Below are 15,915 nucleotides of genomic sequence, written 5' to 3'. Positions count from 1 at the left end.
AGTAGCTGAAAGGGCACTACATACATTAGATGTCAAAAGAGCACTAATGTACTACATCGACAGAACAAAGGAGGTTAGGAAAACAAAACAACTGTTTATTGCATTTCAAAAACCTCATACAGGAAACCCAATATCAAAACAAGGTATAGCCAGATGGATAGTTAAGTGCATCCAAAGCTGCTATCTTAAAGCAAAGAGACAACTGCCCATTACACCAAGGGCACACTCAACCAGGAAAAAAGGCGCTACCATGGCATTCCTAGGAAATATTCCAATGCACGAAATATGTAAGGCAGCCACATGGTCCACGCCTCACACATTTACTAAACACTACTGTGTAGACGTGCTATCCGCATAACAGGCCACAGTAGGTCAAGCCGTACTGAGAACTTTGTTTCAGACTACTTCCACTCCTACAGGCTGAGCGACCGCTTTTGGGGAGATAACTGCTTACTAGTCTATGCACAACATGTGTATCTGCAGCAACAGATGCCATCGAACTGAAAATGTCACTTACCCAGTGTACATCTGTTCGTGGCATTGGTCGCTGCAGATTCACATGTGCCCACCCGCCTCCCCGGGAGCCTGTAGCCGTCGGAAGTTATCTTCAACATCTGTACATTTGTATATATATATATTACTTAACCTTAATTTGTACATACTTATTCATTCCATTGCATGGGCACTATTACTAACACACACAACTCCTACCTCACCCTCTGCGGGGAAAACAATCTAAGATGGAGCCGACGCCCATGCGCAATGGAAGCAAAGAGGAGGAGTCCCTCGGTCTCGTGACTCGAAAGACTTCTTCGAAGAAAAACAACTTGTAACACTCCGACCCAACACCAGATGGCGGACTGTGCACAACATGTGAATCTGCAGCGACCAATGCCACGAACAGATGTACACTGGGTAAGTGACATTTTCATTTGGTAGCAATTTTGGTTTCCTTAAACATTTCTCTGGAAAATGTAGTAATAGAATAAGTGCAAGTTGGAAAAATAGGTCACACCATCTCATACTGTAGTTAAATCCTAGCTGCAGTAGTGAACGTGATATTAAGCTTTCCATTAGGACAGTATCTCTACAGAATGTTGTTGGACCTAACCCTTTTTTCAGGGTCATCCCCACACTTTTTTTCCTTCCTCCTCCTTATTTTTTCTGACCCCTTTTTGTTGATGTTAGGACTCTGAGCACTTAACCACTGCTTATTAGTGCTAAAGTGCATGTGCTCTCCCTTCTAAACTTGGTATGAATGGCTTACATCTGATTTGCACATTTAGTTTACCTGTTAGTCCCCTGCACACTGGTATCCCTATACCCAGGGCCTGTAAATTAAATGCTACTAGTGGGCCTGTAGCACAGCTTGCGCCACCCGCAGAAGTAGCCTTTCAAACATGTCAAGGCCTGTTGCCGCAGAGCCCGAATGCACAGTTTACTGCCACAGGGACCTGGCATCTAGATTTACTTGCCTGGCCTGTAACTCCCCTTTTACTACATATGTCACCCCCAAGGGATCCCCTAGCTAACCCTATACACAGGGTGCTATGTATGTAAAAGGTAGGACACATGTCTTTATGTACTACAAGTCCTGGTAGTGACAAACAGCCCTATCTAGTTTCTCACTACTGTGATTGCTACCTCTCTCATAGGATTGCATTGGAAATGCTCTAACATATGTCTATGTGGTATTGTCTAATCTGTGAGGGGTGGCGTAGGCATGTTTGGTTCTAATGGTAGTGAGAAATGTTGCATACTGGTGTAGCTGAATTTGTATTTACCATTCTAGAAATGCCACTTTCAGAAAGTGAGCATTTCTCTGTGCTTATGACTCTGGTGTTTTGCAGCCTGGCTCCAATCCACATCTAGGACAGATGGACAGCTGGGCTTTGTACATACCTTTCAGACAGCCTGTACACTGGGAGAGTGGAGGTGTCACAAAAGTGCATCTGCATACTGAATGCTCTTCCTGGGCTGGGAGAAGGTGAGGCGGGTCACACCTCCATTTGTAAAGGCTGTGTTCTGGCCTCACACAAAGGGCTTGTTTTCCCCCGCTGATGTTCGTAACCAGTGCTGGAGGAAAAAGGGGACATCCCTGGAAATGTCTAGTGCTGGTTGGAACCCCTTCTCCCCCTTTAAGGAGGCACTTTTGGACCTGGGACCGAACCTTTGCCAGAGGGACTGCTGGACCGCACTAAAGGATTCGTCTGGACTGCTCTTCTGTATGTTGCCCTGCTGCCAGCCTGTCCCCTGCCTCTGGACTGCCAAGGTCTGTGGGGCCGCTTGGAGGAAGTGCCACTTGAACCTCTTGTGTGCTGGCCTGCCTACCCCTTCTTTTTGTGCCCCTTTAGTGTCTCTCCAGGAGTCCAGTTCAGGGAGAGCGCTGTGCTGCCTGCTCCTTGACGTTGTCTGTATACAGCACCTGAGGAGCGCCCTATCGCTGTGGATACCTGGCTCATGGTGTGCGTTTCATCCTGGTCCTGCCCTCAGTATTAAGCGTTCTTTGTGCTGTTTCAAAGTAGTGGTGGAAGAGCGCTTCCTTGCACCTGGAACTGAAGTGTAGTGTATCTACTATGCCCCTACCCCCTGGAGGAGAGACTCCTGGGTATTGCTGTGGCCTTGTAGGGTTATCAGGACGGGGGCAAGTGCCCTCTAGCTAAATGGTGCAGGACAACGTGTGGCTGTGCTGAGCAGGTGCGGAGAAGACACTACCTGACGGATCTACCCGGCCCACCTGGTGAAGGACATAGCAGTTACGCCAGGAGGGGGAGGACCCGGAGGAGTCTCCCTCATGTGAGGCTGCAGAGGGAGGCCGGACCGGGCCAAAGAAGGCAGCCGCACCATGCGTCTGTAGGCAGCTGCGGCTGATTGCTTTCCCCCACAGTAGGTACCTAGAGGGGTCTTCCCGCCTCTGCAAGTAAGGGACCCAGTTGACGGCAGCTGAACGTGGAGTTTGCTATCGGAGTCTTGACAGGGTGGTTTCCCTGCATTGAACTGCTACCTTTACCATAGTTGCCCTAATAGGCAGGCAGCAGTGTTTACTCCCTACTTCACAAAGAGAGTACCGCATTATCTATGATAGGAGCACAGACGCTCCTACTCTGGACAAGGGTGTGTTGTGATACCACCCATCGTGTAGAAGCAGCGCAGGTGCCCAATGGCCTGCATATAGACGGTGCTTGGGGAGGATTTTTGTAAGAATTATATTTCCTAGGGGTACTCTTACCCTAACTGTGTATACTGCGTTTTCACTACAGGATTTACTACCATCATTTCTGTATTATTCTCAGTGTGCCCTGGTGTAAGGATATATGTTGTGCTTCCCTTGTTGTTGGGATGGTGGGGCTGTATTCTCTCAGACTCTATGATATATATGCAGAGGGGAATGTTTTCATGCTATGGGCCTTTCTGGCCGTGTCTTGGCATTCATGACAATAGGTTCATTATGACATATGTCCTGAGGAAATGTGTCCCTGTTGGGTGCATTTATGTTGGTGTCTTGGCAGCTCTGATATTATGTTTATTCTGACATATGCCTTTTGTGATAATGACAACCTGACTACTGCTGGTGTTGCAGAATAACAGCACCACATATGTTTACCTGCCTACTGCTTATTTTCGTAGAGTACTATTAACCTGTGTAATGTTCTGACAACTGCTTGTGCAGCAGGGTATTACTGATACATGTCGTGTTTGGTCCAATTATTTTTTCTGCAATACAGTTTATTTTTATATAACTTTTTGTGTTTCCTTTGCGGTGCATTTATTGTGTGTGTGTTGTGTAGCTGCTTTACACATCGCCTCTGGGATAGGCCTGACTGCTCGTGTCAAGCTACCAAGGGTGTGAGCAGGGGTTATCTTCTGTGTGTAGATCCCTTGCCCTGAGTAGAGTGGTAGGTTCTGCCTGGCTTAGGTACATACCATAGCCAACCAGAAACCCAATTTCTAACTAATGTGGTACATTTCATATTAAACAAAGAAGGTTGCACAATTACAAGCCCCCTTTTTATTTTTTTTTATTTTTTTACTGTTCAGTGTCTCCTGTGAAAAATTCTAACTTAAAAAAATGACATTGCATAAAATGTCATCTTGTAGTGTCAAGCGTATTCTGTAAAAAGCACTGAAAAAGGAGAGTGCATGTGTCAGGGGACTGAGAGGCGACACAGAGATGAGAGAATGCTGAGACGAAAGTTAGGACTGAAAGGAAAGAAAGGAGATAAAGGGATTGAAGCAACACAGACGGGGTGCTGCAAGGGCTAATATCTATTGAAATGAAGACTAAAACTAAAAGAAACTAAGGTCTAGATAAATTGTATATACCTCACAAGCAATTATTTATTGATGCAAATATTGAACAGTTGGAAGACAACAGCATATAATAAATACAAACGTTAAAATATACGTAATGGCATTGCATTAAAATAATTGTGAATTTATAACATTATAGCGTAGGAAATATTTTTTACCTCCATTACCTGTAGGAAATCGGGTTATCACATTAGTACTAGCCTATTGACTTTGCCAGGGGGCACCACACAATTATCTAGGCAAGCCTATTGGCTTTGTCAAGGGACCTCACAATAAATTATCCATAACCATGTGTTAGGATTCATCATATTGTCACTGGAAACAGTAAACATGTTTAAATATATTCATTATAGTTAATAAAAAGCATTGTGATATGTATCAAAATCACTATCAGCGATACATTTTTAAATAAAGCATTTAAAAAATCTGTGTCTTTTTTTAAACCATTTTAGGCCACATTGAATGTAGTCATGGAACTAACCAGTAAAGCTCTCCACACTCCCAGGCTGCAGAGGGAAATATCCAGCCCAGGATGCCTCCAAAACCTTCAAAAGTCAGCTCTCATTTCCTTAGACCTGGGAGAGATAGAGGCACTTTTAAAAAGATACTCCTGTGGCTCTGCAGTGCTCCTGCAGACCCTAGACACTTTCTTGGGGATGTTGGTGGTGGTGCTGCCCATTTTTGGACAACCACAAAGCCAAGAGTGTTCAGACAAAATGCCCCGCATGCAATTATCGGGCGCTCCCTCTGTGGAGCGTGCATACTGTATTAGTGTCTCTGGCTGCTCTGTTCATGGAAGCGGCCTTGCACTGCTCCGTTTTTTTGTTCTGTTTTTGGTCTTGGTTGTGCATGGTCCCAACAGGCACACCCCGATCCACTTCTGGGCTGCCCAGCTGACTCTCCATCTGGCCGGCACTGCTGTTTGCTGCGCAGGCAATGAAAGTAGCATTCTTCCTGCCCACTTTATACTGATAGAATGTCTCATCTGACCTGTTTTGGCTGCCCCACTCTCCCAGATTAGGGCACAGGGAGCAGGGATGAGCCCACAGTCACTGGGGTTGAGAGCACTCTTCCTTTTTTTTCCCCATGTCAGGGCCAGGGGGATGGGGTGCCGGGCCTCAGCTTTAGTTTGCGTTTGCCCCTCGGTGGTATGGACCCGCAAAGGCATTCCTAACATTGGGAGGGGGGACCCACACTTTTCCGCGCCCCCTGGCATTTCTTTTTACCCACAAGGGTTGCGTCATCCCCCAGGGCTGGGCCGTGCTGAGAGGAAATCACTGAATCAATAGCAAAGTGCCATGCCATCGTCGGCCTGATTTTGGGCAAATTAAAGTAGGAAAACTTTAAAGGTGCATATCTCAGACCCTGTGGAGCCAATTTGCTCTCTCTTGGGCTCATTTTACACCTAGTGGCAAGGTCTAGCTGCCAGGAGCACTTGCAGCAGGCCTGCTGGCCTCTACAAGTCGTACCTTGTAGGGAGCAGCCTACGTTGGATCCCTCCACCAGCTTTTCTCCTTTGCCTGGTCTCTCATGCTCTTCATCTTCTGCTGGGGCACAGAAGTTCAGGTCTTCCACAACTGGTCCTTAGGGGCTGGCCCTGGAGGGACCCAATCGTCCTGGTGCCAGCTAAAGACAAATGCCCTCATTATGTTAATGGTGGTAATTACGGCCGCCAAAACACTGTTGCCGCGGCTACCTACCGCTGCCATATTATGACTGAATGTATGTATGCATGCGTGGGTGACTGTGGGTATGTGTGTGTGTATGCGTGTGTATGTTGGTGCATGAATGTGCATGTATGTCTTGGAGAGGGTCAGGAGAGGGTGGCGCAGGGTGGGAGAGGGTTCTGTGGAGGATGGGGCGGTTGAGACCCCTCTCAGTGTCGGGGAAGGAATAGTGCCTACCACCATGGTTTTCGTGGTGCTAAGAAAGCCACGAAAACCATGGCGGTAGGCAGGTTCAAAATCCTGCGGGTGGGACAGTGACGGCCGCCTGGCTGGAGACTGAAGTCTCCAGCCTGGCGGCTGTTACGCCAATGTCATATTTTGGGGAAAGGTACCGCCAGCCTGTTGGCAGTACCTTTCTTCAAAATGCCACCGTCCGCCAGGGTTGTAATGAGGGCCAAAGTTCTTAGTCCATCAGGGAGCTTGTCCTTTCTGTTTTCCGTGGTATTGCCACGATCGCTGTCCAAGTCCAGAGTCTTGCCCTTGGTCTCTCCCTTGTGCAGTCATTTATATGTGTGGATGGAACGTTCTAGATGCCGGGCACACCTAGCCAATCCTAGGATGCCACATCACCCCACCCAATCCAAGGATGCCACATCACCCATCCCCAATCATCCTGCACAGGATTTTAGGATAATCTGATAAGGCACAGTCAAGTGGTCAATGTGCACAGCTTCTCTCCGAGGGCCTCTGCTCCACGCCTAGCTGACATCACTGCTAGGAACATTCCCATCAAAACTTGAAAGGGGAACCCCTCCTTTTTGGGTCCAGATGTCTAGGTCTCCTCCTTTGTTCAGTGGGCCTGGGCTTTCCCAATCCAATACAGTGTCTCAAATAATTACCAGATGTCAATTTTCCTCCCCACCCTTTCCTCAAGAGCTGAGTGAAGGACTGATGATTGATCCTTTGTGTGGTAGAGGCCTTTAGGGAGCAGAGTAATTAAGTTGTCCCAGGGTGACAAAAGGCCTTGGAAGCTGATACGGAGCTGAGAGTCTATAGAATGCAAAGTAGCAGCTATGGTGTATTGTTTTCAACTCATCGTTTTTGTTTTTTCCCTATATGCAGGAGTGGTTTGCTGTGTATGTTGAACTTAATCAGCAGATTGCTGCTCTCCTGAATGCGGGTGACGAGGAGGACCTTGTAGAGCTGAAGTCCCTGCAACAGCAGCTGAGTGATGTCTGTTACCGGCAAGCCAGTCAACTAGAATTTAGGCAAAACCTGTTGCAAACTGCGCTTGAATTTCACAGTGTTGCTCAAGAAGTAAGCCAGCTCATGTCTGTTTCCATTGTTCTGATGAGTGGGGGAGTGCCTCTTTGGTGAGAGAGGGGGAAGTCAGGGAAACAGCTCTCAGCCCACTTATCTCATACTATTCTCATTATCCTTGTTCCATGTTTTTTTTTTTAATACATTCATGCCTGTGCATATACTCCATGCATGTTCTGCATAATGTGTGTCATGTTTGTTTGTTAACCTTAATACAGTTCTAGGGCAGTATGGGAAATGGTGTTAAACATCTACATGTATAATGCTCTGGGATCTGGAGCATAAGACCTGTGATAGGAAAAAAGTGTATCTTTTCTCATCCTTCTAAGGTCAGGTAATCATTAGTATCAGTGATGTAAAGCACTAGATAATGAGGCAATTTATTTCTGTATCACTTACTGATTGCAACTGAATGGACACCGCAATGTAATTATAAACTTCATTTATCAGTATAATTGATATTCCAAGCGCATGACAGTCATTTCAGTTGCTTTGCAAAGAATCAGGAATGAAAGATGTATCTTTCTGTAGCTGACACCAAGCTCTGCAAAAGAGTGTGTATATCACAAAGGATATATAACAATGCGGGGGAACTTAAGAAACTCGTAAAAGTGGGCACTGAACGCTCAAGGATTGTTTATTACTGCAAATACCATTTTGTGAGAAAAGTGTAAGTGCATCAGATTATGTTCATCAAAAAATCTTAGTGCCATTGTGATTAAGCATTGGAGAGGCTCATGGGGATGGTAGCTTGCATAAAGTGTGGTTTAAACAGCTAAAAGCACTGGTTAGAGCAGTTTTTCGTGTTAGTTAAGAAAATCATAGAGAAACCTGTTCAGAAGAAAATTTCTCCATCCACGTATTTTCTCTAATTTTGCCAAATAAATAGTATTCTGAGGATGTCAAATACGTCTTGGTGAATGCCCTTTTTGTAAAACAAAATCCACAGTTTTTTTTTTTCAGGCCATCTCTTGTACACCTCAACCTCACTCTCTATACACCTTTGTTCTTTCCCCCTCTTCTCTTGATATCTGTTTTCTTTTTCTTTATCACTGTTTCCTACCTCAGCCTAAACCCTACTTATGTATTTATTGCAAGCTCTAGGCCTTAGTGTGTCATCAACTATAGCAGACCAAATATCATCAAGTTTTTAGTTTGTTTTAAGAAACTTTTGAGCTGGTTTTCCAAAAGTTACATCAGATAGGAAGGTTAGAAAACTAGCCAGAAGTTGTTTAGGTCCTCTCGGTCTGCTGCTAGTATTTTTGGCTTTGGAGGAGATGCGGCCTAGCTGCTTAAGGGGCTGCCTTTGAAACCAGGATACCCAGATTTGAATTCAACCATTGGTACGAGACTGAGCATCATGTGATTCTGGGCAAATCCTGTGTGTAAAATGTATCAATTTAATCCCCATTTGATATACATGATCTTGTAGATTGTTACACGCAATGTTGTTTGACAGCTAGGTTTTTGCTTTACAAATACCAGTTCATATAAAGGACAGACTGTGTCTGAGACCTCTGCATAAGGTGAGGATTTTAAATCTTCTGTCCCCCGCCAAATGTTGTATTCAGTGATTCATATAGCCCAGGCGTGCGTGTTGATTAATACATTTTAATCTCATTTATACCAAACCGTTTCAAATTGAGAGCCAGTCTTAGAAGCATGTCAATATATTTTTCACAACTGAGATCCCTTCATCAGGGCCGATATATATCAACTAATTACTTATCAGTATTCAATTTCCATAAGGTTTCCAACTTCAATGAATTGTTACATAGCGATTCACCACATCAAATAATCGTCAGTCTTCACAATCATAGACATATAGTTTAATTCAAAGGGACAGTTACGTATGTAAGTTCGGACTGGTATTCACTTTGGAATGATAGCTGATGCTGCCCTATTCTGCTGTTGCGTAGAACCAGTACATACGTGCATACATAGTAACGGTGTGATGTGTCCTTTTTAGTTAGGAAGTTAGGGACTGTTAGGGAGAGATACTTCAACAAGAAGAATTAAATCGAACCACTTTTCACCTTTAATACAAAGGGGGGCTTGCGTCCAGTGAGGTGGTAGGACAGTGTTTCTTCTGTGTTTACTTCTTTAAAGGAGAACCAGGAGATTTTGTTGATTGTTGATGGAGATTTAGTTTTTTTGACCTATCTCCACAAAAAAAAAACATTTCACATTTCTCCTTGGATGTGTTCATAACCTCCATTAGTGAGCCAAACCCGGATTGCACTAAACTTTCAAAAGAGAGTGTTTTCACTTTGGTTTATTTCCACCTTGTGGAAGGCAGATTTGGCTTCAAAAACATATTTTTTCATATATTTGTTGTTTTCCATGCGCCGTTGGATGAGGTTTTTGGGAAGGGGTTTTGATACCATAATTTTTCTGATGCTGTGAAAGTGATTCCTTGTTAAGTCATCCAAGTACCATTGGCCTGATTACTTTGTGTTTTTGTTTTTATCAGGTGCCATTTATTTATTACCTCAGCTATGGGTCTGCTTGTTGATTTTTTGTGTTTATTTACCTCATTTGCAGAAAAGATGCATTGTACTAAAAGTTAGATTTTGACTCATTTGACACTTTGTATAGGTTTCTTAGGTCTCGGACCTATTGTTCGTGATTTTGGTTGGGTAGTGGTTAGGATTTTTGTATAGTTGAGTGTGAAGAGGAGAGGGTATTGCAGTCTACAGCCAACTGAGTTTCTATCTTCAATGATCATGCTTCAGTTAGTTTGTAAGTATGAGGATAAGAGGAAAAGATCAGAGTCCTTCAGATTGGACCAGTCCAAGTTAAACTCCCAGTAAAGATTTTGTGGTCTTATTTGATCATGCTTTAGAGATTATTGTGATGATTTATTTCAGAGAAAGTTATGATGTCTCCAAGTATTTGTATTTTATTTTAGTACTTCTAAAATGCATTCTGACCAAAAGGTACTGAAGCAGAAAGAGAACAACAGATTCAATTTAAACAGACACTACTGTGAGAAGAGCCAAGTCTTAAGTTGTTTACGAAACAATAGAAGAGAAGTAATACCTCTAATCTTGGCTAATATGGAATTCCAAAGTTTGGCAGCAGTCACTGAAAAAGCCTTATCACCCTATTTTGCTTTTTTACACTGCGGAACCACTGCCATCCAAGGTCAACAGTCCTTAACAGGCGAGGAGGAGAGTGCCATTCAAGAACATCTTGTAGATACCCAGAGCCCTGAGAGTGGAGGGCTTTATAGGTCAGGAACAAGGCTTTGAAGAAGATACGCTTTCTAACCGGCAGCCAATGCAGCTCCCTCAGACCCTCTTTAGCTTATGCAAACCTAGGCAGCCGGAGCACCAGACGGGTGGCAGCATTCTGAATGAGCTGCAGTTTATTCAGTGAAGATTGATTTATGTTTAAGTATAAAGAATTACAATAATCTAATCTAGATATATTAAGTGCCAGTACCGTCATTACTCTCACTTCTAGCGGTATAAAAGGCAGAATCTTTTTTAAGATTTTGACCATTCATAAACATGCACTTGTAACCTTGTTTACCTGCCTATCGAAGGGCAAAGCGGAGTCGCAAATGACCCCTAGATTCTTGGCTGCAGAAATGGGAGTGGGTACTTTCCCGCAGGACACGTGCCACCATCAGTGGCTCCAAATAGAAATGTTTGTCCCAAAAATAAGAATCTCAGTTTTGTCTCCATTCATTTTCAGCCTGTCTGACTCATCCCATTACTAACTTCCCTCATACATGTTTGAAACCCGTTCGCCACTCGTTCCCAGTCATCTCTAATTGAAACAATAATCTGAGTATCATCAGCATAAGAAGACACCTGGAATCCAGAAGAACGGACCATTTTTGCCAGCGGTGCCACGTATAGATTAAAGAAGGTTGGGCTGAGGGAAGACCTCTCGGGAGCCCCACAAGGGAGCTGAAAAGGAAATGATCTAAAATCTCTGCAACTAACTGTGATAGTTCTACCCTGAAGAAATGTCCCCAGAATCTCAAGGGCGCTATCCCTCAGACCTACCTGATGTAATTGTTGTACCATTAACTGTGGTGATATGATATCAAAGGCCGCTGACAAATCCAGTAAAACCAGAATGGCTCCACCTTCCTACTATACCTGCCTCCGAATGGTATCCTTAGTGGCAGTAAGTGCAGATTCTGTACTATGATTTTTTCGGAACCCATGTTGAGAAGGCTCCGAGCAATCATACCCAAGCGGAAAACTGGCAAGCTCTTGATTAATGTGTTTCTTGAGAATCTTGGCGAGAGTCAGTAAGAGGGAAGTAGGACATATCACCCGGATCTCCTCCTGGTTTCTTTTATAAGGGTATGACCATTGTCTCTTTCTGTGTGGGATGGAACACCCCCAATTCAATCACCTCAGCATACACCATTGCCAGAGCCTCCTTAATGAGGTTTCCTGACATTTTCAACACCCTTGGCGGACATGGGTCATCGGGTGAACCGGAATTAGTCCCCATTAAAATATGCTTGATCTTATTGGCAGTCAGAGGTGTAAACTTTGCCATGATCTACCCTCTATCAACTCCACTATCTGTTCCAACTTAGGACTCCACCAGTTCTGTGCATAAAGCAGGGAACTCAGAATAAATCTTGGGAATTTTGTCTCTAAAGAACCCTGCAACCTTGTTGCAGAACACCTGCTACTTCTCAGTCTCTTGAGATGAAGGGTGGCTGCTAAAGCACTTACTATTTTAAACAATTCTTTGGGGACATTGCCTGTGTTCCTAATCTTCTGTGTGTAAGAACTTATTTTAGCGTCTTTATTAGCCTGTTTGTATCTTCCCCAAACTTCCCTAAGCTTCTCTTTCTCTACAGGTCCAGGATACAGTTTCCATTTTCGTTCCTGCTTCCTGCATAATCTTTGGAGCACCTTCAGCTCCTCTGTATACCATGGAACGGACACTCTTTTATCGGTCCTGATTCTTGCTTCTCTCAACTTAGGCGATTTTAGTCAGGGCTAATAAAATATCCTCTCTCTCAATTCTACTTTAGTTCCTGCTTAGCTTAGAGGTATTCATCCTAGATTCCTTTCCATGATCACACATAACTTCAAAGGGAATATGGCTGCTGTCAGTCTAGTCTAACTGCAGGCACCCCTCAAAGGTGATGAACCCTTATTTAAAGAAAATGCCATTAAGTACATGCCCTGCGGTGTGAGTAATGGATATGACCCCTTGACTCCAGCCAAAACAAGACATAAAATCCAAGAGTGTGTGGATATCACTGTATCTTTCATCCTCTAAGTGAAAGTTAAAATCCCCTAGAATTACACATTGATCACTAGCTGTCAGAGGCTCAATAATTTGATGCCTGGTCTCCAAAAATGTCTGTTTTGGCCCTGGTGGACGATCAACCAGGATGCCTAAACTGGAAATAGGCTCCTTCACAAATCCCTGTACCAGGCCTATCCAACCTCGCCACTCCATCTTCCATGGGAGAGTCTGACACAGATAGGTTCTTAGTCCTCCTTGGCCCACGTCTCAGTCATGAATAGGCAGTGCATGTTATATGATATGCAGGATTGAAAGATTTTTGACATATTTATCTCTATAGATAGGCTATGAAAGGTAGTGAATAGCTATATGTATGTTTGAGGCATGATTCGCTGTAGATACACATGCTTTGCATCCTCCTGCCTTCTAGTGTTGTGTCTGGATGTGTGCAGATTGTTTTTCTTCTAAGAACGTCTTTTAAGTCATGAGGTAGATTGACTCCTCCTTCTTGTTGATACTGGGCATGGGCAGCGACTAAATTGTTTGATTGTTTTTTCTCTGTTGTCTGGTTTGGACATGTGGGGCTACTGCTCCAACTTTTGAGACTGTCATCAGATCTCTCTTTTGGTTCTGTTCTGTTGCTATCGGTATTGTTATTGATTGCAGTTTCTTCGTCAAACCACAACCTACCTTTGAGTTGATGCAGATTTGTCGCAGCCCATTGAGGGCCCTCCCCTTTGGGGCCCTCCATCTTCGTCTCTAGGTCTATTTTTCAATCAATGCCCTCCCTATGATGGAACAAATGTTATTTCGGTTCTGTCTGCATTGCCACACAAAATACTTCAGGACATAGTCCCACCAGGTCTGTCACCTGTGTCTCTCCCTGAACAACAGGGAGGCTGACTGTGAAGCCTGTTGAGCTTTTTGCTCGAAGGAGACTCTGTGATCGTCAAGCATGCCGCCTCGAGATGCAGCGAAGATTGGTCAACTACACTCCCGACCTCTTTGAACATCAGGACGTCAAGCAGGATCACCACCCAGATGGCTTCAGTGTCTGAAGAAGAGGCTTTTTCCATCAAGGCCAGCTCAGAATCTGATCCCAAATTTAAGTTTGCGATAACCAGCGTATCGATGGAGACTAGCGAAATGAGTACACTACCCCAAGTCGAAACCACTAAAAGACTTGAGCCTCCACAGCAAGAGACCCTCTGACCATCAGTGTCTTCCGGCCATGGTCGGTTCAGAGAATCCAGTTCGGACTTAGGCACCACTCGAAGTTGAAAGGAACCTCTATGGCCTCCACTCCCTGCGGGTCAACACAGCCATCGGCATCGTGACCCAGACATTTACCCAACACCCCCATCACCTCCTGATGACTCAACCACATACCAGGAGCTTATAGCGAGGGCGTTTACTTTTCATGGGGTACAATTACATGAAGAGCCTCAAGAAGAGGATTTCTTGTTTGAGACTCTCTCTTCCACACACAGAGACACACAATACCTGCCCACGATAAAAAGCATGCTCTGCCATACCAAAGAAATATTTAAGAACCATGCTATGGCATGCATTATCACTCCCAGGGTCAATAAAATTTACAAAGCTTCTCCCTTGTGTACTTACAAGGTCAAGTACCACCTGATTCCCCTAGTGGTAACAAGTGCTAGGAACCATGCTAACTCCCAAGCATCAGGAGACACCCCACCGCTTGATAAGGAAAGCAAGAGAATTGACTCTGCATGTAAACAGTTGCAGCGCAGTCTGCAAACCAGAGGCACATTGCCCATTCCATGGGCTTAATTGCACAATACAACCATGGTCACTGGGATGATATGGCGGAACCTCTTCAACATCTCCCAGATGAGCACAGCAAAAGGGGGCAGGAATTATGATGAAAGGTTATTTTATTAGTTAATTAAAACCATTAAAACTTTTCTTTCCGCATAAACATTTAACAAAAACAATACAATAAGGTAATACAGTGCAATAAAAAGTCCTGAGCTTGAAATGAAATAATATGTAAAACTTCCCTTCCACATAAAAATTTAACAAAACAATAATAGTGCAATAAGGCATTAGTAGTAGTGGGGAGAGGTGGCGTGGTAGCTTCTATTGATTTTTTTTCCCCCTACTTGAGTCTGATTGTTGTTACCAGACTGTATTACGGCACTGGTTAAGCATCCCACCATGCAGCCTGTGAGCCTTCCCTACTTTAAGGGGTTCGGAATGAGTTAAAGGGGTTTTGTTATCCTTGTTGCCCTCCCTATGACTGGGTTGTTTCAAGAAGCTGGGATTTTGAACAAGAAAATGTTCAAGAATTGAACCAGCCTAATGTTCAGTATTGTATTTCGTGGGTTGAAAGCTTCAATTAGTGCCTGTCTACAGGATCTGATCCTTAAACCATTTAATTCTTTTTTCAGTAAAAGTCTTCTTTCAACCGCCAAAGCTGGACAGATGCAGAGCACGTGCACCAAGTTTTCTTCTGCTAGGTGGCATAGACGGCACTCCTGGGATCCTACTTGTTGCTCCTTCTTCCATTTGGGCATGAGGTCTAGTGTTGGGAGTTCACCCAGCCTGAGTCTAAGAAAGCATTGCTTGATTTTCCGTGAATAGGGACCAGCCATAAGTAGTGATTCTTTAAACGTTTTATAAGAGTTGAGGATCAACCAGCTGTGTGCCCTTTTAGCCAGAGAGTCCCTGTCTTCTAACCAGCTCTGTAATTTGCTTGCTTTGTTCACAGCTTTGTTAAAAGCTGGGATGGGGAGAGACTGGTCCCATGCCTCATCTAAGTTCAGCAGACTTTTTCTCTTTTCTAGATAACTTAAGTAATTGCAGTTCCCTCTTTCTAGGATACTTTCCTGCCAGACTAAATTAGCTAAAGACCCTTTTGAGGCAGGAATTAGGTGCTGAAGGCAAACTAATTTCAAACATGTCCATTAGATGTGCTCTGGATACTGCAGACACAGCAACCAGGAGTAATAATATAAGCGCACTCCTTCGAAGACACATATGGCTTTGCATTTCTAGCTTTAAGCCTGATGTCCAGCAGCAAATGCTTAGTTCCCTTTTTGACAGAGAACATCTTTTTGGACAACAGGTCGATGAGACCTTAAAAAAAAAAAAAGTTAAAAATGGCCCAGAGACAGCGAAGTCCATGGATCAAAAAGTGCTTCACCACATGGTGCACCAGCAAGCAGTGACTCACTTTGCTTTCCTCCCGATCATACTACACCTGTTGGGGGACCCATACACAATTTTTCACCCATCTGGCAGCAGATAACAACAGATCACTGGGTGCTCGATGTTATCCAAAATGGTCATTGTCTGGAGCTCATTACCAGCACCTCTCAACATTTCACAGCACACTCGTCGGCTTTCAACA

General features: G+C 44.1%; 1 protein-coding gene across 3 annotated transcripts in view; it reads left to right on the top strand.

Annotated features, from left to right (window-relative positions):
* Window positions 1-15,915, top strand: part of SESTD1 (SEC14 and spectrin domain containing 1) — a 355,047-nt gene that overhangs the window by 166,882 nt on the left and 172,250 nt on the right. For all 3 annotated transcript variants that reach the window (XM_069225441.1, XM_069225439.1, XM_069225440.1), the window contains one exon: window positions 7,101-7,295. In XM_069225441.1, coding sequence (XP_069081542.1) covers window positions 7,101-7,295 — 195 coding nt within the window. The remainder of the gene's footprint in view (window positions 1-7,100; window positions 7,296-15,915) is intronic.

This window comes from Pleurodeles waltl, chromosome 3_1 (genome assembly GCF_031143425.1).
Source record: "Pleurodeles waltl isolate 20211129_DDA chromosome 3_1, aPleWal1.hap1.20221129, whole genome shotgun sequence".
Taxonomy (NCBI): Eukaryota; Metazoa; Chordata; class Amphibia; order Caudata; family Salamandridae; genus Pleurodeles; species Pleurodeles waltl.
The sequence above is the reverse complement of the archived record's forward strand: the minus strand, read 5'-3'. Positions and strand labels throughout refer to the sequence as shown.